The following is a 24,494-nucleotide window of genomic DNA, read 5'->3' on the forward strand; positions in this document are numbered from 1 at the left end:
CATCACTTTTTCAATAAGGATTTTTTTTTTAAAAAAAGGAATTTCCAGGAAATATGCTAGAGGCTGAAGACACAAACATTCCTACTTTTAGGAATGAGCAGTTATGATTCAATGTGGCAAACATTATAACAATAACTAGGCAAAGAGAACAAAAGAATGCATTCTTTGGGGCCAGGAGCATGGCCTAGTGGTAGAGTGTTTGCCTAGCATGTACCAAACCCTGGGTTTGATTCCTGGGTATTATATACACAGAAATGCTGGAAGTGGTGCTGTGGCACCCAGATCTAACTTCAAGCCCCAGAACTGAGAAAAAAGAAAAAGTGAATTCTGTTGGGGGAAGGTATAGCTGAAATGGAAGATTACCTGACTAGTCCACAGAAGGTCCTGAGTTCAAATACCCTATCAATAGTAGCTATAAAATAGAATTACCCCAAAAAAAAGAAAAGAAAGAAAAAGAAAGAAATTCTTTTTAGCAACTTCTAGGAACTTTTCATGGAGTAAATAACATTTGAGTTGGACCCTCACAGGTATGGATAACTGCTTACCAGGCAGGGAAAGGAAGGGAGGAGGAGAAGGAAATGTCCTAGACACAGAATAAACGTGTGTGGAGAAATAAAAACATGAAGCTATTAAAGAACAGGACACAGGGGCCAGGAGTTTGGCCTAGTGGTAGAGTGCTTGCCTAGCATGCACAAAGACCCAGGTTCAATTCCTTGATACTACATACATAGAAAAAGCCAGGAGTGGTGCTGTGGCTCAAGTGGTAGAGCTCTATTTAGCCTTGAAAAAGTCCAAGAACAGTGCTCAGGCCCTGAGCTCAAGCCCAGGACTGGCAAAAACAAACAGAAAAACCAAGACACAGTAAGCAGATAGTATATATCTAAGAAGTGGTACAAAGGGAAAGGAAGCAATAAACCATAAAGCAGGAAAACTAAGAGCTAGATAGTGATACAACCTTGATCAAGCTAAAAGAAAAAATAGTATCTGGATGCATATATCCAAGTTTTTTTAATTGGTGGTATAACATTAATTTTACATTTGAAAAAAATTCCACAAGCAGGCAGCACAAAATGGAAAAGACTGTAGGAAAGGCTTTTTATGCTTCAAGTAAATGTTAAAAAAAGGCAGTGGGGCTGGGAATGTGACTTAGTGGTAAAGTGGTTATCTCGTATGCATGAAGCCCTAGGTCCAAATGCTCAGCACCATATAAATAGAAGAAGCTAGAAGCTGCGCTGTGGCAAGTGGCAAAGTACCAGCCTTGACCAAAAGGAGCTCAGGAACAGTGTTCAGGCCCAGAGAACAAGCCTTAGAACTAGGGGGGAAAAAAAAAAAGAATTATAAAGACTTGAGGAGACTACTAACAGAAATAAGGCTCTTTTGATTTCTAGCATGGCAGATGATGTCACAAGCACAGATAAGAAACATAGAAAATCTTATTCACCAAATAGGGCAGTATCAGCTTAACTTTAGTCATATTTCAGTTTAAAATGTGAAAGAGACAAATTCTAAGTAGACCCAAACTAAATCAAAAGAAGTTAGAACTATCCAACAGATAGTTCAAGACAAAGATCTGATCACCAAAAAGAATGTAGTTAGAAAGAAAGAGCAAGGAACGAATCCTGGAGAAAACATTTAGAGGCATGTGATATTTAAAAAAAAAAAAAAAAACAAAAAAAAAACAAACAAACTGGTTAAAGATGGGTGGAGAACAGAGCTAAGGAAAAAAATCCTGTGAAGCAAGAGGATCAAGAAATTCAATGCTGAGAAAAACTCAAAAAAGGATAAACCATTGAAAAATTACCGGGATCTGTTAGCTATCTAGTAGTGCACTTGTTATTGAAGGCAAAAAAAGTGACAAGTTTGATGAAGAGAAAGATGTAGAAACATTAGAGAAACATGGAGTTGTATATTTTGCGTTATTTTAAAGCATAATTTCAAAAAAGGGGAGACAGGGATATTTATTTTTTGGTGACAATACTGGGGCTTAAACTTAATGCCTGCGTATTGTCTCTTAATTTTTTCTGCTTAAGACTAGCACTCTACCATTTGAATAATACCTCTACTTCTGCTGTCTTGCTGGTTAACTGGAGATAAGAGTCTCATAGATGTCCTGCTCATCAGCTTCAAACCATAATCTTCAGATCATGAGTAACTATGATTATGACCCACCACCAGCACATGGCTTTCTTTAATGTCAAGTATCAAAGTATAATTGTCATCTGAGAGAAATTTTCTTTTCTATTTCTTCTATATTTCCTTTGGCATTTCTGAAGAAATTAAAGGCATGGCATACACAAATCCATTTCAACAAACTTTCCTTATGAGTTGCTATTATGAGGATAAGATATAACTAGAATGGATAAAAATTTCTTCTACATTTATGCCTAATTCCTTTCTATTCATTTTCATCCTACAAGCACCAGGAGTGAAACAGACCTCCTCTAGCCGTTACCTACCTGAAAGAAGGTCTCAATGCCAAGAATCCTTGTAACTCAAATTCCTCTGGAAGTGGTGTAGCTAAAAGAAACAAAAATTTGAAAGTGATTTCACTAAAAAATAGTATTACGTTTGACAGAATACTGCTCATTACATGAAGAAAATTTTCAGAAAGAATGTAAAGGGAAAAATGTTCAGTTCTTTGCTTTTTTAAAAAAAGTAAACAGAAACCTAGCATGTGTGGAGTGCGGTCTAGTGGTAGAGTGCTTGCTTGCCTAGCATGCACAATACCCTGGGCTCAATTCCCCAGTACCACATATACAGAAAAGGCTGGAAGTGGTGTTATGGCTCAAGTGGTAGAGCACTAGCCTTGAGAAAGTTCAAGGACAGTGCCCAGACCCTGAGTTTAAGCCACCGTACTGTCAAAACAAACGAGCAAGCAAACAAGCAAAAAACTAGCATGCTACTTTTGGAGCCTGGATATTCATATTCTTCTACTATTCAGTGTTCAAGTGGCTGAGAATACTGGTTCACTAAATGAATATATTTTTAAAAGAAAAAAGGTTTTAAAAATCATAATGCTGGGTCGGGAGTTTGCCTAGTGGTAGAGTGCTTGCCTAGCATGCACGAAGACCCGGGTTCGATTCCTTGGTACTACATCCTTAGAAAAAGCCAGAAGTGGTGCTGAGGCCCAAGTGATAGATTTCTAGCCTTGAGAAAAAATCCAAGGACAGTGCTCAGGCCCTGAGCTCAAGCCCAGGACTGGCAAAAAAAAAAAAAAAAAAAAAAAAATCATAATGCTCAGTTCTTTTCTCTTTTTAAACAAATTATTATTATAAGGCTTATTTTAAAACCTAGCATATGTAACTTCTGGAGTAAGATATTTCTCTAATATTCAGTGCTCTTGTGGCTGAATATGGCAAACACTTTTTTTTTTAAATCAACAGTCTTAAGCTTCCCAATATTTAGAATACCTATGTTCTTTACTCAAAGGACTGAGTAACAATATCATTCACATCACAACGACTTACAAGAAATACAGGCTCTTAAGCATTGTCCCAAACCTACTGAATCATGCACTTGTACTTTAACCAAGAACCACTTGATCTGCTTTGCAAATTAACATTTGTAGAGTACTAAACTAATGGAAAACTAGTCAGATTGCCCAGTGCTTTACTGTTGGTAATGGGAAAAAAAATTAAAGTAACAGGGAGTGAAGTGATTATGACACATGCACATGGCAGAAAGACTGTGCTTCCAAAAGTGCTAACAAAATGAAATGTTAACACTATATTATTAAATTTAAAAAGTGAGTACCGAGCTGCAGCAGACACTATTTCCTACGCTTCTATCCTTAAGAAAAAGACCCAAGGGCCAGGCACAGTGGCTCACGCCTGTAATCCTAACTACTCAGGAATCTTAGATCTGAAGATTAGGTTCAAAGCCAGCCTGGGCACAAAAAGGACTTGAGACTTTAATTTCCAATTAACCTCTAGAAAATGGGAAGTGAGGCTTGGCTCAAGGATAGGACAGTAGCCTTGAGCTTAAGAGCAAGGACAACGCCCAGGCCCAGGGGTAGGGTGGTAGCCTTGAGCTGAAGAGCTCAGAGACAGCACCCAGGCCAAATTCAAGTCCTGTGACCACCCCCCAACCAAAAAAAGGAGAAAAAAGGAAAAAAAAAAAAAGCAAGAAAAGCTATTAGCTACTTTAACAAGTAAGAATGAAGTTTGGCACTGGTCGATCATGCCTGTAATTGTAGCTACTCAAGAGGCTAAGATCTGAGGATCATGGTTCAAAGCTACCTTTCACTCTGGGCAGTAAAGTCCATGAGACTCTTTATCTTGAATTAATCACCAGAAAAGTGGAAGTAATGGCTCAAAGCGGTATAGCACTAGCCCTGAGTAAAAGAGCTAAAGAACAGTGACCAGGCCCTGACTTGAAGCTCCATGACCAGAAGAAAAAAAGTAAGAATTAAGAGGAAAATATGGAAAGAATTTAAACTCTATACTTTGGACTCATTCAAATAGCAACAAGTAGAATATTACTTCTACTTTTATCCATTTACCCAGTACCAGACTTAAAAGTCAAAGCTGAAATATTGAATTTAAAGTCAAAGACATCTCACTTAAAGCCTGTTTTTCCTTGACCTTAAGCCTACCAGCCAGCCACTAGAGGACAGCCATAATATATCGAAAGGGCAGCTCTTACCATTTGTGCTTGAGAGATCTTCTTCATGGGGATGAAAACTATTCAGAAGAGAAATTAGCCAAGGCCAAATGCTGTAAGTTAAAAAGTTAAAGTTCAGACTTTTTATATACAAGGTATCAGAATAGTAGTAAGTCATGAAAATGTTATCTATGTATCAGAAGTTTCCTCTTATTTTGGAAACTTAAAGGCCATAAAATTCCCTAAAATATATTTTCAAGGATACCTAAACAAAAATAAGAATTTCATGAAAGACACACCAATGCAAATTATTTAATAATAAAACTAATTTTGCTTATTTTAGACATGGAAATGTGATATTTATTTATTCATTTATTTATTTATATTTTGCCAGTCCTGGGCTTAAGCTCAGGGCCTGAGCACTGTCCTTGGACTTTTCTCAAGGCTAGAGCTCTACCACTTGAGCCTCAGCACCACTTCCGGTTTTTTTCTACGTATGTGGTACCGAGGAATCGAACCCGGGTCTTCATGCATGCTAGGCAAGCACTTTAACCACTAGGCCAAACTCCCAGCCCGTGATATTTATTTAGAAAACAGAGAAATCAGCACATATTTTCAGATATTATTTAGATGTAGAACCCACTGTTACTTCTTTACTCCCTTGATAAGGTACACATTCAAAAATTCCTCATGGCTAATGCATAGAATTCCAGATACTCAAGAGGCAAAAATAGGAGGATCACAGCTCAATGCTAGAGTAGGCACAAGTTAGCAAAACCCTATTCTGAAAAATAAGCTAGGTAGTAAGTACCAGTGGCTTATATCTGTTATGTTAACCTACTCAAGAGGCTGAGATCTGAGGGTTCCAATTCGAAGCCAGCCCAGAAAGGAAACTTTGTGAAACTCTTACTGTCAATAAACTATGAAAAATAGCCAAAGTGGCACTGTGGCTGGCTCAAGTAGTAGAGTGCTCACTTTGAGTAAAAGCAACTCAAAGGCCCCCTTTCAAGCCCCAGAACCATCAAAAAAATATCAAAGACTCTTAAGAACTATCAGAATTGTTTTGGGAAGAGATTACAGAAAAAAATGGCAAGAGTTAAAATAACTTTACTATTCTATAATTAAAACATAATAAAATTTGGCTTAGACCAAATTTGAATCTAAATTGTAAGGCAATGTCAAACATAACCTAAGAAATATCTCTTCCTTCTGTCCTCAAAAAAAAAGTGGCACAGTGTCATGGGTAGGAAACTGACTTTATATCAAGTTCAATTTACAAGGTGCAAAATAGGTTTCTCTTTTGGATGGCAACTGGGAACAAAGATACAGAGGGAGTCACCAATCTTTAACACCGCGCTTCATATGAAAAACTCAAATGATTATGAACAGCACACAACAGGTTTTCAGCTCAGCTTCCAGAGCAGGCAGAAAAGTTACTGATCGTTTAAATGCTATATTTTAGAATACAATTTGTACATATCTAAGAATACAAATAAAGCACACAAACTAACATAAAATTCCAAAACACTTACTACTGCCTTTCATCCACCACTGACTCCTGAAAGACTCTGGGTCTAAGTCTCAACCAGTCCATGGAGACCTTGACTGCAGGGAGGGGATAGGCATTGTAGGGTTCCTCCTGAGAATCATTCTGGAGAGGACACTTGCACAGGATGCCAAGGAAAGACACTTAAAAAGAAAAAAATCAAATTCAAAAGTGTAAGATATTTAAAACGGTATCTACAAGTTCAAATGGAAACATTATGACAACTGTCGAAGTTAAATGATTTAATAATACTCACTAAAGAGGGCCAGTAACTGTGTCCAACATAGCTGCTCATCTTGACTGTAACTATGCTGTTCTGTTTCATTGCTAAAGTCACGGAGGTGATGAAGTTGAAACAGGTTAATAACAGTAACATGAACTAACTGCTGAGAGTTGAAAGCTTTTTGAAATAGTAGCCTCTGCAAAAAGAAGAAAAAAATGCATATATATGTGATCAAGAATAGGAATCATCTTAGAATTAAACCATCAAGGATGAACAGGTAACTCTGCATTCAGATGAATGACCTTTTCTGCTCTTAATCTCAGAATCCTAATTGCATCTCTAAAAGTGGGGCTGTGGCTCAAGAAGTAGACTGCTGGCCTTGAGCACAAAGAGGCTCAGGGATAGCACCCAGACACTGAGTCAAAGCCCCAGGACTGGCAGAAAAAAAAAAAATCTGTTTCAATCTAAATGCTTCTTTCAGGTTAAGTAGTCTAGGACATAAAAGGGCAGTTGCTTCTTTCACACCCTGCCTTATAAATACCATGTGCTAAATAGGCCATTAGGGAAAACAGGAAACAGAAAAGAACACCAGAAGTTTATTTAAAACTATTTCTTTTCTAATTGCTTGGCATAATCCCCCTTCCTCCCCCAACCCCTCTAGTTGTGGAGCTTGAACTCAGGGCCTTTTCACTCAAAGTTAGTGCTCTGTCACTTTGAGCCACAGTACCACTTCTGGTTTTCTGTTGGTTAATTAGAAGTAAGAGTCATGAACTTTCCTGCCTGGGCTGGCTTAGAACTATAATCCTCAGATCTCAGCCTCCCGAGTAGTTAGGATGACATGAGCCAACAGCTCCGGGCAGCATAATCTTTCACATATATAAAACATCAATGAGGGCTGGAGGTATGGAAAATCCTAAGTTTAAATTCTGGTATCACCCAACTCTAGCTATCTGCAAAAACTATTTTACATTAACTGAATTTGGCTTATTCATTTTTTAAACTAAGTTCTAAATTTTCTTTGAATGTGTTTTTTTTATAGTACAGGAAAAAATCATCAGACAAAATTAATCAAGAAATTATTCTGTTCAGTACTGATTCTAGTGCCTAAGACAGTGACTGATATACAATACAAATATTTGAATAAACAATTATTCCAAGTCTCCTGATTTAGGTGTTATATTTCACTTAAATTAATTGCTTAGTAGCTGAGTGCCAGTGGCTCACACCTGTAACCTTAACTACTCAGGAGGTTGAAATATGAGGATCGTGATTCAAAAGCCAGCCCTGGCAGGAAAGTTTCTTTGTGACTCTCACCTTCAATAAAAACTACCAAAAAGGGGCCGGGAGTTTGGCCTAGTGGTTAAAGTGCTTGCCTACCATGCATGAAGACCTGGGTTCGATTCCTCGGTACCACATACAGAGAAAAAAAGCCGGAAGTGGTGCTGAGGCAAGTGGTAGAGCTCTAGCCTTGAGAAAGTCCAAGGACAGTGCTCAGGCCCTGAGCTCAAGCCCAGGACTGGCAAAAAAAAAAAAAAAAAAAAAAACCTACCAAAAAGAAAAGGGAAAAAAAAAAAGGTTGGAAGTGGTGCTGTGGCTAGAGTGGTACACCAACTAGCCTTGATCACCAAGAGGCTCAAAGGCAATGTCCATACCCTGAGTTCAAGCCCTAGCATGCACTAAGACCTGGGGTTCAATTCCTCGGTACCACATAAATAGAAAAAGCCAGAAGTGGTAGGGCTGTGGCTCAAGTAGTAGGGCTCTAACCTTTAGAGAGCCTAAGGACAGTGCTCAGGCCCTGAGCTCAAGCCCAGGACTGGCAAAAACAAAAACAAAACACTTCATAGTATACTAATGAGAGACCATTATTCCATTTTACTGGTTAGTTGTGACTTAATACACTAATAAAAGACCATTAGTATAAGATTACTTCATGTTCAGAACATAGTTTACTTAATTTTACATCTATATAAATTGGTAAAATATTTCTGCGGAATAAAATTTCCATTGTTTTCTTTCAAACTATCATAAGCCCTGATGGACTGAAGCACAGTAATAATGAGTATGATCTGCAGGTGGCAGTATGTATAAAGTGGATAATAGAATCATACCTAAGACTTTAACACCTGCCAGTAATAGTACTTACTTTCCCAAACTAAGAATCATTTTTTTTTTTCTACTTTGACATATATTCTGCAGTGACCACACTACTACTGTATTTCTTTGGATACAACAGCTGTTAAAATTGAGTGGTTTCTGTAAGAATTTTATTGTATTTGGAGGCCAGGAGGTTGGCCTAGTGGGAAGAACGCTTGTCCAGCATACATGAAGACCTGGGTTTGATTCTTCAGTACCACATAAACAGAGGGAAAAAAGCCAGAAATGGTGCTTCGGTGCAAGTGGTAGAGCACTAGGCCTTGAGGTAAGCCCAAGGACAGGCAGGCCCCGAGTTCAAGCCCAAGGACCAGAAAAAAAAATTATATTTTAGCCAGGAACAGTGGCTCACACCTGTAAGCCTAGCTATTCAGGAGGCTGAGATCTGAGGATCTCAGTTCAAAGCCAGCCTGGGCACTAAAAAGTCTGTAAGAGTCTTATCTTCAATTAATCACCAAAAACCCCAAAGTGGTGCTACGGTTCAAGGGGTAGGGTATAGTCTTGAGCTGAATTGCTCAGGGACAGTGCCAAGGCCCAAAGTTCAAGTCCCACAACCAAAGGGGAAAAAAACCCAATTTTATGTGTTTTAAATTTTAATTCTACTAATGGTTCAGCTAAACATGACATTAGAAACAGAGAGTCAATTTCCTCCAACTATTATGCTTTCTTATTTAGACAGAATAAAGATGTTTCTATTTTTAGAATCTAACCTTAAACTGTTCTTCCAATTTCTCTCGAAGAGGACTCAACTTTTCCAAACTCTTACTCAGGTACACATGACCGTGGAATTTAATAAAAGCCTTGATGAAGTCAGAAACACTCCATTTGGTTTTCACCTCATCCCGGCTGAAATCAAAGAAAATTTCCATGAATCTTAAACAACAAAATGGCCAAAATGACTTATAAGAAAAACTGGCTTGCACAAACAAGATATTTGAGTTTTAATTTCCGAAGACAGAGCTCTATATTTGAGTTTTCAACTAGAAAATACTCAAATTACTAAGTATTCAGCTAAGAACAAATGAGATTGGGTAACGTTCAAGTGGTAGACACAAAATGACTATGATGTATCTATATATGTTTAGGAACACGAGAGGCATAGGTCATCGACCATTACCTTCTATATATCAAAACTTGAAGAATTAAGGTTCCAGATTACACAAAACTTTTAGAAAAAAGATAACATTACCTTTCCAGTGCTTTAGAAAGTGCTTTTTGTAGATTAGTGGAGGCAGCTGGGAAAGGGAACTTCACAGCGATGCTTCTGCAGTAGTAGAAAATTGTGGTCAGATGGTCTCCTTTGGAAGAAGCTAAGATAGCCAACTGATTGTAAGGCTGACCTAAAGGAGAGAAATGAATATACCTTGAGTATGCTAATCACCAATTAGCATACTATAAAACAACACACTTTAACATTGGTACATTCTATCATGTATAGGCTTAAAAATCCTAAGCCACTGGGCTGGGAATGTGGCTTAGTAAGGTAGAGTGGTTGCCTAGCATGCATAAGTTCTAGGTTCAGTTCCTTAGTACTGGAAGTGGTGCTGTGGTTCAAGTGGTAAAAGCACTAACCTTGAGCAAAAGCAGCTCAGGGACAGTGTCTAGACTCGGAGTTCAAGCCCCAGGACTAGCCATGTGCTAGTATAGCTCAATTATAAATAGTTCTACATACTGGAGAGGCTGAAATTGGAAATGTGCTGCAGCTTGAAGTCATCCAAGACAGGAAAGTCCAAAAGGACACTGCTACCCTAAAATAAGTAACACTGAAACCTAAAATAGGCAGACCATGGTCCAGGCACAGACTGTAAACATATTTATCTCAAAAACAGCCAGGGGGCCAGGAGTTTGGCCTAGTGGTAGAGTGCTTGCCTAGCATTCACAAAGACCAGGGTTCAATTCCTTGGTACCACATACATAGAAAAAAGCTGGAAGTGGTGCTGAGGCTCTGAGGCTCAAGTGGTAGAGCTCTAGCCTTGAGAAAGTCTAAGGACAGCGCTCAGGCCCTGAGCTCAAGCCCAGGACTGGCAAAAAAAAAAAAAAAAAAAAACCCAAAATCCCCAAACCAAAAACAAACAAAAAAATCAACCAGCGCAAAGCCCAGCACAGTGGGCGCGGTGGTAGACGCCTGTAATCCTAACTACTCAGGAAGCTGATATCTAAGGATCGTGGTTCAAAAGCCAGCCTAGGCACTAAAGACCATGAGACTCTGATCTCCAATTAATCACTAGAAAAGAGGAAATGGGGCTGTGGCTGAAGGGATGGAGTGGTAGCCTTGAGCTGAAGAGCTCAGGGACAGTGCCCAGACCCAGAGTTCAAACTCCATGACACCCCCCATATACACACAAAACCATAGCCAGAGCAAAAAAGAACTAGAGATGTTTCTCAGCAGTGAAATATTGGCAAACATAAGGCCCTGAGTTCAAACCACAGTACTTCCCCTACCTCAAAGACCAAAATTAGGGTAGAAAGTAGTAGAAGCACGTAAAAGTAAAGATCCAAAAAGGATTAGATAAAAGGTCTTTTGAATTTTGTAGGCTATGGAGTTTTCCTTTTTTCTTTTTCATAGTTTCATCAAAATTACTTGGTTCTACAACTATTGTGTAAACACAACTAGATAACATGAGTTATGTAGTCAGACTTCCACCTCTGCTTTAGACTCTAGACTATTTTTGCTATTAACTTCATTAATTAAAAAACTGTTGCTAATGCCTATTTTAGGGCCGTCAAAAGCCAAAAATGCTACATTTTTGTAACACATAATTTCCTAAGGAAAAATACAGTTATTTTATAAACAAATATAGTTATTCTATAAATAATTAAACCATAGTTGTAGAAACACCATTAGATCACACAATTTAAATATATTTATTTTGCTTTACCAAAATAAAAATACTGTTAACTGAAAAAAATTTCGGGGGCTGGAGATGGGGCTCAGTAATAGAACACTTGCCTAGGATGTCCAAAGCGCCGTACCACAAAATGAAAAAGAAAAAAAAAATTCATTTCAATTTTATGAAATGTTCAATTAAAAAGAAAAGTAGAAAAACTCAATACCAACATTCATTATTTCTTGCATTTATAAAGCTTGAGAGATGAGTCTTATGATGATCTATTGCTCCAAAGAATAAAGTGTTATATCAACTGCACACTGGCAGGCTGACTCACCATTGGAAGGGACAAGCTGAGCTGCATGCCTATAGTAGGACTCTGCCTGGCTGGTCTGATTCCTGTATCGAGCTAAGGAAAAAAGAAGAAGTTAAAACACATACACACACACACACACGCGCACACACACACACACGCACACATAAACACACACAACCAAAAGGGTATTTCCAAAGCATCTAAAGTTTTAAAATCTAAAGATAATAAAGACATTAAAATTAAAGATCACTAAAGACAGAAAATACTCTAAAACAAATTAACTATAGGATTATGTGTGAAGTGTCCATCTGGCTTTCCCTATTTGGGACATTCAGCATGTAACCAATGTTAAAGCTTACCTAGCCCCCATTTTCAGGTCCTCCAGTGTCATGCATCACCAGCTCCCACTATGGACTATGCTGGTGACCTGGAGCCGGCCCACAAGAAGGGGTGACTTATATGGCACTTAAAAACAAAACAAAACAAAAAACACTATACAATATGATCTGAAAATTATGTATTTCTTCAATATCTTATTAAAGTGATTTTGAAAAATGTCTCATATCTACTTGCAATAGCAAATATGTGTGTGTGCAAAGAATACATTCAAAGCAAAAACAACCTAAAGACACTAACACTGAATCTCCCTGAGAACCTATGGCTTTCTTTAAAGTGACCACTCATGAAGTCACTGATTTATGGCTTAAGAAACCTAAAATCTTCACTTAAAAACAGGTTCTCCATTCCTTGTTATTTGAGGACAAGCAAAACATAATCCTATAGTTAATTTGTTTTACAACCTTTTCAGGTCACCTTAAAAGGACTGAACAAAAATAAGTTTTATTATAGTCTCAAGATAAAATACATATAATAGAAATAGATATTTAACCTTTAAAGGGAAGCAAATGAGCTTTTATACTAGTAGGAAAAGAAAAGGGCAAATTACTTTAAAGGAAGTATTTCAGAAACCTTGTCTATTAGAAGAGTAGATTTTTAACTTAGAAAATGTTATGGCATCATTTTAATTAAGTTTAGCTTCAGTTATAGTTTTGCTATTTGCTCTCATCTGTATAAAGTCTGAATAAAATTTAAGTCTTAATATGGAAATTAATTCTTTGCCAATCCCAAAACATTAAGAAAATATAAGTTACCAAAAATACCTTTTGCAGTTTCCTCATATGACAATCTACATGGTGTATGTACACTTAGATTACAGGAACGGTTTTATGACTACTCCAAAAAAAAAAACCCCAAGGTGATTATACTGTAAATTCTGTCACATCAAAAGCTCACCAATGTCTCCAAGATGGACGAGGCAGTGCTGGCAGATGTAGGAACAGGAGCTAGACTGTGGCTTCACTATGGCGCTGGTATGCGTCTGTTTATTGCTAATAATTCCCAATTGGGAAGACTTCACACGGCATGGTAAATCTACATTAAACACTGTACACAGCTCTTGTAATAACTAAAAGGAAACAAACAATATTTAGCAGTCAAAAGTGTTCCCTAACAGTAAAATTATACAGTATAAAAATATATCAAGAGGGAGAAAACAAGGGATGGGGTAACAGTGCTTAAAAACAATTGTATCCGGGCTGGGAGTTTGGCCTAGTGGTAGAGTGCTTGCCTAGCATGCATGAAGACCTGGGTTCAATTCCTTGGTACCCCACATACATAGCAAAAAGCCGGAAGTGGTGCTGAGGCTCAAGTGGTAGAGCTCTAGCCTTGAGAAAGTCCAAGGACAGTGCTCAAGCCCTGAGCCCAAGCCCAGGACTGGCAAAAACAATAACAACAAAAAAAAAACCAATTGTATCCATTACCTAATCTACATAAATGGAACCCCCTGCCCATCACCTTTTCAATAAAAATAAATAAAAATTTAAAAAGAAAAGATAAAATGTATCTATTTATCACTTAGTGCTCAGACTTGAGCATGAATGATATGAAAATTATATGGTAATCTTTATTTATTATAAATTTTCTTTTTTGAATTCTTTAAATATTAGGATGTGTATTAAGCTAGCATTTTTTAATACAAATTATTTAACTGGATACATTCAGGAAGCAAAGAAAGGCACGAAATTCCATAATATCGCTCTCAAAACCACAAAACCCTTAAAGATTAGTTTGGTTATGGGACTAGAATGTCATGGTATTTGTAAGACTTCTCTTGTAAGAATTTCTCCTCTTTTTTAAGCCAGGTCATGTGGCTTTGTATATGTAACAGAACTCATAGAACATAACTAGAGCAGCTTACCTCATTGATTCTCAAAAGTGAGATGGGCTCTTCCCAATCTACCCTCCACCATAGGTCTACTAAAACTGTGTCAACTAGACAATCCATGATGAGGTAGCCAAATACAATGCTCAGTTTTCAATGTCACCTTACTGGATGGCTCTTTTGATTAAAAAAAAATGAATCTTATGTTTGAAAACAATTTTTCTAGCTCTTTGTGTTTCTCCCACCAGCTCTTTTCAGAGTTCTTCAAAGGCTTTCTTTGACCTACCCCCACCATTTTTCTAGGGGTTTGAATATAGGGACTAGGTGCATCATGCTTCAGTTTTAATTTTGACCAAGACCTGAATCTTGGCTCACAGCTCTATTTCTCATTGTGGGCTTTTTTTTTGTGGTTAATTGCACCTAAGAATTTCATGGATCTTCCTGTCTGGCTGGCTCTGAATCACAATCCTCAGATTTCAGCCTCTTATGGATAAGATTACAGGTGTGAGCCACTGCCACCTAGGTCTTCTCCTCTCACAGGAGTTTAATTCCCCAGCCATATATTTATATTCCATTCTCATTTATTCAAATTATTACTAGAAACATTCACTTATTTTTTCAAATATTGTTTTATTCACTCAAATGTGTACAACTGTATCAAATGGCAAACAATAGAGATACAAAGGTAAGTAAACCTGAGACCTCAAAGAACTTATAATCAAATAGGTGAGGTAGAAGAGTGGGGAAAAGGTATGAGAAGAAAGCATAATTATGCACAGCATAAGCCAAGAGAATATTATATATTCACAATAAAATTCATTATTTGATTCTCCTGTCTCAAGGTACCCAATGATAAACTGTGGTTACAGTATATGCACATATAAAGTTCCACAGTTTTTCAGATGAGCACATGAAAGCTACAGAAATATTATATGATGTGCTTAAAGTTACAGAATTATAAATACCTTGATTTCCTGGGCGCAGTAGCTCATGCCTGTAATCCTAACTACTCGGAAAGCTGAGATCTGAGGACCTTGGTTCAAAATCACGGTTCAAAGCCAGCCTGAGCACTAAAGTCCATGAGACTTTTTATCTTCAATTAATCACTAGAAAACCAGAAGTGGCTCAATGGGGTAGGGCAGAAGCCTTGAGCTGAAGAGCTCAGGGACAGTACCCAGGCCCAGAGTTCAAGCCTCATGATCAACAAAAAAAGAAGAAATACCTTGATTTTTTATCTAATACACACAGAGATGATGCAGAAGAACCTGAGAAGGTCCACCTTTTCCCCAAGATACAACCCATCCATACCCTTTTCATCCTTTCTCACTAAACATCAGAACTATCTATTTCATTTCCCCCAAGAAACTACGCAATTGACTTAAAATCTTACTAAAAACTTAATGGTAGGGACTGGGAGTTTGTCCTAGTGGTAGAGTGCTTGCCTAGCATGCATGAAGACCTAGGTTCAATTCCTCGGTACCACATACACAGAGAGAAGCTGGAAATGGTGTTGAGGCTCAAGTGGTAGAGCTCTAGCCTTGAGAAAGTCCAAGGACAGTGCTCAGGCCCTGAGCTCAAGCCCAGGACTGGCAAAACAAAACAAAAGATAGAGAATGATGAAATGGGCAATACTGATCAAGTAACACTAGTCATAAATGACTTTGTGAATGGCAACTCTTTTGTACAAGACAAGACTGGATTTGTGGGAAACTGAGAAATTACTGCTTTTTATTATTAACTGTATTTTTAAAACAAAGCACAGAATTGATTTTTTAAAAAATAAAACGCAGTATTTTTGTCTTTAAAAAAGTTAATACCCCAAGGGAGAAGACATAATACACGGGAACGGGGAAAAAAAAATATGGACTGGGGCTCATTCCACAAAAACTGGTAACTCTGAAAGGTGACAAGGAAACATCAGAGGATAAAAAACAAAGGTCAACTCTCCACTCCTCTTCAATGTAGTATTAGAATTCCTAGCCAGAGCAATAACGCAAGAGGCAAACATAAAGGGGATCCAAATAGGGAGATGACATGTTTCTGCATTTAAAGAACTGTATAGATTCCATTCACCAGCTGCTTGAGCTGATTCGAAACTTTGGCAAAGTAGGAGGGTATAAAGTTAACCCTCAAAAATCATCTGCTTTCCCTCAGGCCCTGAGCTTAAGCCCAGGACTGGCAAAAAACAAAACAAAACAAAACAAAAAACCAACCATCTACTTTCCTATATGCCAACTACAAAAAGAGTGAGGCAGAAATCAGGAAAGCAACTCCCTTTGCAATAGCCTCAAAGAAAATAAAAAATACTTAAGAATTGATTAAGGATATAAAGGACCTTTATGATGAAAGCTTTAAAAACCTGACAAAGGAAATTAAAGCAGAACTGAAGAAGTCCTGGATAGGAAAAATTAACATCGTGAAAATGGTAATCCTGTCAAGGGCTGTCTACAAATTCAATGCAATACCCATCAATATGCAAGGTCATTCTTCAAGGAAATAGAGGAAGCAATCCAAAAATTTATATAGAATAATAAAAGACCCCGTGTGGCAAGAAGAAAGAACAGTGCTGGAGGAATATCAACACTAAACTTTACATTCTATTACAGAGCTACAGTAATCAAAACAGCTTGGTACTGGCACAAGAATAAGCCTGAGGACCAATGGAACAGAACTGAAGACCCAGAAATCAACCCACAGACCTATGGCCACCTAATCTTTGATAAAGGAGCCAAAAAAAAAAAATAGGATGAAAGAAAGACAGCCTCTTCAACAAGTGGTGCTGGAAGAACTGGTTAAGCACCTGCAGAAAACTACAATTGGATCCTTCTATGTCATCCTGCACCAGAATTAATTCCAAATGGACCAAAGACCTCAAGGTAAAAGCAGATACTCTGAAAACTTTACAAGAACGAGTAAGAGATACACTAGGACTCATTGGCACAGGTTGAAATTTTCTTAATAAAAAGACCCAGAAATACAACAAATTGAAGAAAGTTTGGACAAATGGGACTGCATTAAACTGCAGAGCTTCTATATGGTAAAGGATATAGCTATCAAGTTAAACAGAAAGCCCACAGAGTGGGAGAGGATCTTCACTAGCCACACAACAGACTATTTATGTAAAATATATAGAAATATCTAAAATATATCTACAGCTCAAAAAAAATCTCTCAAAAACAAATCCTCTAGGAAACAACCATCCCTTAAAAGGTGGGCCAAAGACTTAAGAGACTTCTCTGAAGAAAAAATAAGAATGGCCTATACATACATGAAAAAATGCTTGAGATCTCTAGTCATAAATGAAATGTAAATCAAAACAACTTTGAGATTCCACCTCACTCCAGTTAGAATGGCCATTATCAAGAACTATAACAACAAGAGATGCTGGCAGGGATGCAGCCAGAAGGGAATGCTACTACACTATTAGAGTGTAAACTTGTTCAACATTCTGGAAAGCACTATGGCAATTCCTTCAAAAGACTAAACATAGAGCTCCCCTATGGCCCAGCAATCCCCCACTTTTTGGCATTTACCCAAATGACTAGAAATAAGGGCATACTAAAGCTACTAGCACAACGATGTTCACTGCAGCATTATTTACATAGCTAAGATATGGAACCAACCCAGATGCCCCTCAGTAGATGAATGGATCAAGCAGATGTGGTACTTATACACAATGGACTTCTATACTGCCCCATTCGTAAAGAAATGGAAAGATTTGGAAAAAATAATATTAAGTGAAGTAAGCCAGACCCAAAGGAACGTAGGCTCCATGGTTTTCCTCATTTGTAATAACTAGTACACATCTAAGACTCTCCTAATAGAGGATCACAATAGCTCAAAAGCTACATATACATATATGGTCATACAGGATGAGACTAAACAAAATGAATTCTAGGATATGGGAACGAGAGGTTTATCTTTGTGACTGTTGTTCTCAATGTACTATGTGAAGTTATTTCTTTTCTCTTCTTTCCCCTTATGGTTAATCTTATGCGGTTACTGTATCTGACTTTGTTACCTGGTGTATTGTGTATACATTTATTTGTTTATCTGAAATAGGGAAGGGGGAAAACAAGATGATTAGGAGGGGGGTGGAGGAGGAAAAGAGGGACAAAAACATAAGGACTATCATGTTTGAGAAGTAATGCACCTACTACCTGAAGAATAACTGTAACTCCTTTATAACATTACCCCAACAAAAAAAAAACAACAAAAAACCAAGTTCAACAGTCATTGAATACAGACTAGAAACATTAAAGGAGTAGCAAAAAGGGAAAACAAATGATCATAGAAAGTCAAAATGTTTGTAACATCATGTAGACTGGCTTTGTAATAAAATCTCCCTCAATCTTGGAAATACACATACCCAAGTATCAGACAGGAAAGGCTACTGGAATAAGAGCCAGAACAAAGTAGAGCCAAGGAAGAAAAGTTCTGTTAAATACAGCAAGTATATCTGACAGTGGCTAATCATGAAGTCTCTTCCCAATTCACTCCAATCAGATGTCCACCCCCAAAACTCTGCTTAAGTTACATTTCCTCAAATCCAAGACATGCTAACTTTTAAGAGGAACCATTTTTTATATAATTTTGAAAAGGGAAACCACTGCCATCAGTGACTTGCCACAAGTACTATTAATCTTGATAGCTAAGAAGTTGTAAACTTGCCTCTATTTCAGAGATATTGAATATAAAAATAAGTTTTAGAAATGAAGTAACGTATTACTCATTAACTTCATCAATGATATATCCTTGCTGTGAAATCTAATTCTTCACGTTGCAACTACTTCCCTGCAGTACAACAGTATTAGTGCTCCTGCCTCACTGAGATGTTTTCTTTTGGTTTCCAAGTTACCTTTCTTAAAGCTCGTTTCATCTACTACAAAGTTGTTTTCTCGTGCTCAACTAGTTTCCATCTGAGTAAGTCAGGGCTCTGTACTATAATCATAAAATGTATTCTAACTCTGACCCTGCCACAGGGTTCTAAGTTTATTTACCTAATCACCTATTTAATATCCCCTCTTAAATGTAAGAAGCATTTCATGCACGATGTCAACATGGTTCCTATCTTAGTTGCTCTTCTAGTTACTAGCTTTGACTCCTTTACTTGGGATTCCACAGATGCAATTCAATCCCACTGGCCACATTTTAAATTTCTATTTCTTTCTACTACCACCATAACAGCCTAAATAACTTCCATTCCTGACATTAATTAAAAAACAAACAACAACAACAAAAAACCTCTTAGGGCCCAGTGGCTCAAGGCTATAATCCTAGCTACTCAGGAGGCTGAGATCTGAGGATGGAGGTTCAAAGCCAGATTGAAGTTCAAAGCCAGCCCGAGCACTACATGAGACTCTTATATCCAATTAATCCCTAGAAAACCAGAAATGGGGCTGTGGTAGCCTTGAGCTGAAGAGCTCAGGAACAGCGCCCAGGCCCAGAGTTCAAGCCCCATCACCCCCCCCCCCAAGCAAGCTCCACAGATTAATTTATAATAATTTCATGCTTCCATTTTACAGTTATGCCAAAATTTAACTATCACTCACTCTGGGATATTGTGTTATTTTAAAAGGGTAAAATTTGGCAAAGAACTGGTGCCTCACATCTGTAAGCCTAGCTACTCAGGAGGCATTGTGGTTTAAAGCCAGTTTAGGCAGCAGCAAAGTCTGTGACACTACTGTCTCTAATTAAACACAGAAAAAACTGGAAGTGGTGTTGTCCCTCAAGGGGTAGAATGCTAGCCTTGAGCAAAAGGAGCTTAGGAAAGTGTCAAGGCCCAGAGTTCAAGTCTAGAATTAAAAAAAAAAAATTATAAAATCCATCTGTCCTTTAAAATTGATCATTATCATGATTATTATTAAAGATCCACTGAGCTATGAACAAAGAAAAAGAAAACAACAACAAAAAAAAGCTTTGGTAACTTCTGTACTTCAAAAAAACTTCTAAATAAGGTGAAAAGACAACAGCAGGAACTGGTGAAGCATCCTATAAATCATGATCCTTCAGGAAAAAAATATGTATTACTAGAATTTAAAAGTCCACTTACCTAGTAACTTCTACTTAATGAACTGGCTCTTGGGAAATAATGAAGATCAAAATGTTTTATATGCAAAGGAAGCTCCCAAACTAAGAAAAAACTTACATTATGGTTATCAAACAGATACGGGACTGGATATATACTACTGCCATAACTATGTCAACATGTACAAAAATACTGGTAGGCTCTTTATTCAGGTATTAGTTTATAATGAATGAAAAAAAAGGTTGGATTCTGTATAATTTTTAAATTTTTTAAAGAGAGTATGTATTATTTTTGTTTTGTTTTTGGTAGTACTGAGTTTGAACTCAGGGATTTTTACTTGCTAAGAGGCATCCTACCACATCACTCCCCCAGCAGAATGCATTATTTATAGTTAGAAAATAGGCATATCTATATTTATTTTTTACTCAGACTAGATTATTTCCTTAAAGCTAGAAGACTCACTTTCTTCCAAATCTTTGGTATCTAATATTGTGCCTGATAAGCAACAAGCTTTTGACAAGTATTTGTAGAATGAAGTCTGATATTTGTTTTATGGACTAGCAATAAAACAGTAATTCCTTGCTCCAAAAGTGTTCTCATTCCAGAATTATGAATTATACTGGCAAATTTCAAAATAAATCCTGAGAATTAAATTTTTTTTTTTCTGCCAGGCATGGTTGGCTTATGCCTGTAATCCTAGCTACTCAGGAGGCTGAGATCTGAGGATGGAGGTTCAAAGCCAGCCTGGGCACAAAAGGACCTGAGACTCATCTCCAATTAACCTCTAGAAAAGGGTAGGGCAGTATTCTTGAGCTGAAGAGTTCAGGGACAGTGCCCAGGCCCAGTTCAAGCCCCATGACCCCCCCCTCCGCAAAAAAAGGTTTTGTGCTTCTTCTTTCCTTTTCCCTTTTTTTTTCCCCAATCAAAAAGCTTAAACACAGGGCATGGGCACTGTCCCTGGACTTTTGTGCTGAAGGTGAGTGCTCTACCACAATACCACTTCCAATTTTCTTGTGCTTAACTGGAGATAGTTTCTCTGACTTTCCTGCCCAGGCTGGCTTTGAAATAGGATCCTCAGATCTCAGACATGAGCCATCAGCGCCTGGCTAAAAAAACATTTAATGATGATGTATGTTGAGTATTTTTGGCCTACATAAGATGTAATTTCTGGTGGAGTTTGGCATAGTGAAGAGTGCTTGCCTAGCATGCACGAAGACCAGGGTTCAATTCCTTGGTACCACATACATAGAAAAGCTGGAAGTGGTGCTGTGGCTCAAGTGGTAGAGCACTAGCCTTGAGGAAAAGCCCAAGGACAGTGCCCAGGCCCTGTATTCAAGCCCCAGGACAGAGATCTGAGGACGGAGGTTCAAAGCCAGACCAGGCACTAAAGTCTTCTCTCCTATTTAGCAATAGAAAACAGGAAGTGGTGCTGTGGCTCCAGGGGGTAGAGTGGGGAGCCTTGAGCTAAAGTGCTCAGGGACAGTGCCTAGGCCCACAGTTCAGTCACATAACTGAAAAAAAAAAAAAAGAAAAGAAAATGATACCCATCCAGTATTTTCCAACACAGAGATCCTTATTCTCACTCTTCATTCAAAGAAATGGTAAAAACATAGTAAGGTCAGAATATAGGTAAATGAGGCAAGCAGTATAAGCAGAACTGACCAAGGATTTCTGTAAGTACACAAGCCTTAAAACCTTAAGACTGATGCTAATACTGTGTGTGTGTGTGATCTTTATTAGTTAAATTACAAATGGGAGAACAATTTTCAAAAGGACTATGATTATAGTAAAGAAAATTCTACAGTCAGAAATAATATTTATTGCTGAACATGGTGGTTTACATATGCAATCCCATCTATTTAGGTGGCTGAGATTCTAAAGATCACAACTTGAAGCTGTCCAGGCAAAAAGTTATTGAGGCTCTCATCTCAAGAAATAAGCTGGGTATGGTGGTATGTGAGACATGTGAGAGGTATAAATAAGAATATTGCGATCTGGTTCAGATCCAGCAAAAAAGAGGGGAATGGTTGAAGCAGTTAGCAAGCATAAAAGCCTTTGGTGAAGCACCAAAAGCACCAGGGGAAAAAAAGCCTAAGATTTATGTATTTTTTTTATCTTGTTTGATACAGAAATTGTATTAGCATATTACCAAGAAAAGGAAAACTGTGAATAATAACATTATTCAAACTGAGAAAAAGCTATGCATTTCTTAGCTTAAAAGTATTTCAGGAAATGACACTGTGGCTCAAGGGGCAGGGCAGTAGCCTTGAGCTGATAAAAATTCAGGGACAGCACCCAGGCCCAGAGCTTAAGTCCCACCAAAAAAAAAAAAAAAAAAAAAAAAAGAATTTCAAGACAGTGCTGGTGGCTCACACCTATAACCCTATCTACTCAGGAGGCTGAGATCTGAGGATCATGGTTCAAAGCCAGTCTGGGCACAAAAGTCTGTGAGACTTTTATCCTCAATTAACCCACCAGAAAACCAGAAGTGGCATCTTGGCTCAAGCAGTAGAGTGCTAGCCTTGAGCTGAAGAGCTCAGGGAAAGCCCCCAAGGCCTAATTGGGGGGGGGGGGGTGGATATTTCAAGATACATACATGAGGAGCCGGGAGCATAGCCTAATGGTAGAGTGCTCACTGGGCATGCATGAAGCCCAGCCTTGAGCAAAGTGTCCAAGGACAGTGCCTAGGCCCTGAGTTCAAGCCCCAGGACTGGCAAAAACCAAAACAACAAAAAGACCACCACACACACACACACACACACACACACACACACACACACACACGAATTCCACTGTATAAACAATACAAAAGAAACTCATTTGAGATATTATATGTTTTGACTATTTCTATCTGGTACAACATACCAAATAACTTCATAATTCCAATACTCACAAATTTATATTTGTCCTAATACCACTTGTAACCGACTTTTACCATCTATACTAAGATATGTATGAAGAGCAAAATACTAACAACATTAGGAATACTGGTACATAATGCATACTCACCTGAGTATAGAAGCCACTAGCTGCCTCTAGGAACAGAGAAAGGTTTGCCTGAACTTCACTTCGATTCGGGTTTGCTCGATTCTTTGCCTGGCCTTGTAGTGTTGTGATCTGATTCTTAAAGGCATGATTCCAGCTGAAAACAAAATGTAATTCTATTTGGTATAGCAGTGACTCACTGGGCAGACACTGGTCCCCCTGAGAACAAGAAAGAACTGTCTGTTATAATTATACCATACTAGGTAGTAAACCTGCATTAAAGTTATTAACTTAAATAACTTTATGCTTTCCTTTGAACAAGACTAGTCATGCAGCAGAATCCAATTGACCTGAATAGACACGAGATATTAGAATAATCATTTCGGGGCTTCAGCTATTCATCTTTTAGAGACACTCAAGTCTATTTAGGAATCCCAGTACAAAACCAGAATAGGCAAAAGCAAAATTAACTATTAACAAATTTCCATTTATTGTGTCAAAATTAATTGAGTCTACCCCTAACTTATTTAAGTGAGGAGTTAGGCTTTGTAAATGCTATGTTCAATCTTTTCTTTTTTTCCAGAGTGATTTCTCATAGCATTCAGTTCTATTCTTATTAAGTTTTGCTTGTTTATCTTGGGATTAACATTTTCTTTCCAGCATGAAACACAAATCACAGTTCAATTCTGGCTACTTAAAATAATACATTATGGCATACCAAAATCTGATTATTAAATGCCTTTCATTACTTAAATTATATAATTGGTTTAAATTCAGATTTGGTGAAATACAGCTACTCAATTCAAAAATCATTGTGAGGGGGAAAGGGAGACTGTAGAAGCAAAGAAGAGTTTTACCATATACCTGTAAAGTAGTTCTTTATATTTAAGGTGACTTAGAGCTGCTACTTCCCCCCCCACCACCTTTTTTTTTTTCTTTTGCCAGTCCTGAGACTTAACTCAGGGCCCGAGCAGTCTTTGGGCTTTCTCAAGACTAGGACTCTACGAGACTTGAGCCACAGCACTACTTCCGCTTTTTCTATGTATGTGGTACCAAGGAATTGAACCTTGGTCTTCATATATGTTAGGCAAGCACTCTACCACTAGGCCAAACTCCCAGCCAAGCTTCTGATTTTTGTATTTTATTTTTCTAAACAAGGGTCTTGTGCTTTTCTAGGCAGACTCTCTACACTTGAGCAACCTCAATCCCTTTTGGCTTTAGGTAGTTTTCAATTAGGGTCTCATATTTATGCTTGGCCTGGTCAGGACCAAGATCCTCCATTTACTTCCCATATAGCTGGGATGACACCTGACACACATCATCAAGCTTGGCTTTTTTATTACATAAGATGAGGTCTTTTTAACTTTCTGCAGTCTAGCCTTGAACCATACTTCTCCAGATCTCTGCCTTGTAAACAAGAAGGACTATAGGCATTAGATACCTCGTCTAGCTAGCCACAGGACTTTTTACAACCTCTCAATATTGTTCATAACATTTTGTCCTTAAATCTAGAACCACAGACATGAATTCTGATTAGTTACTTAGTTCTATTACTAGATTTCCTAAACATAAAATACAGATTAGGCTGGGGATG

General features: G+C 37.9%; 1 protein-coding gene across 13 annotated transcripts in view; it reads right to left on the reverse strand.

Annotated features, from left to right (window-relative positions):
- The window catches only part of Smg7 (SMG7 nonsense mediated mRNA decay factor), a 70,426-nt gene that overhangs the window by 20,568 nt on the left and 25,364 nt on the right, over positions 1–24,494 (reverse strand). For all 13 annotated transcript variants that reach the window (XM_090340270.1, XM_090340277.1, XM_090340275.1 and 10 more), the window contains 9 exons: positions 22,925–23,057; positions 12,960–13,131; positions 11,688–11,759; positions 9,712–9,862; positions 9,233–9,368; positions 6,405–6,567; positions 6,135–6,291; positions 4,645–4,715; positions 2,457–2,517 (listed from right to left, as the gene is read on the reverse strand). In XM_090340270.1, coding sequence (XP_090196396.1) covers positions 2,457–2,517; positions 4,645–4,715; positions 6,135–6,291; positions 6,405–6,567; positions 9,233–9,368; positions 9,712–9,862; positions 11,688–11,759; positions 12,960–13,131; positions 22,925–23,057 — 1,116 coding nt within the window. The remainder of the gene's footprint in view (positions 1–2,456; positions 2,518–4,644; positions 4,716–6,134; positions 6,292–6,404; positions 6,568–9,232; positions 9,369–9,711; positions 9,863–11,687; positions 11,760–12,959; positions 13,132–22,924; positions 23,058–24,494) is intronic.

The sequence above is a fragment of the Megascapheus bottae genome, chromosome 10, assembly GCF_031878675.1.
Source record: "Megascapheus bottae isolate mThoBot1 chromosome 10, mThoBot2.hap1, whole genome shotgun sequence".
Lineage (NCBI taxonomy): Eukaryota > Metazoa > Chordata > Mammalia > Rodentia > Geomyidae > Megascapheus > Megascapheus bottae.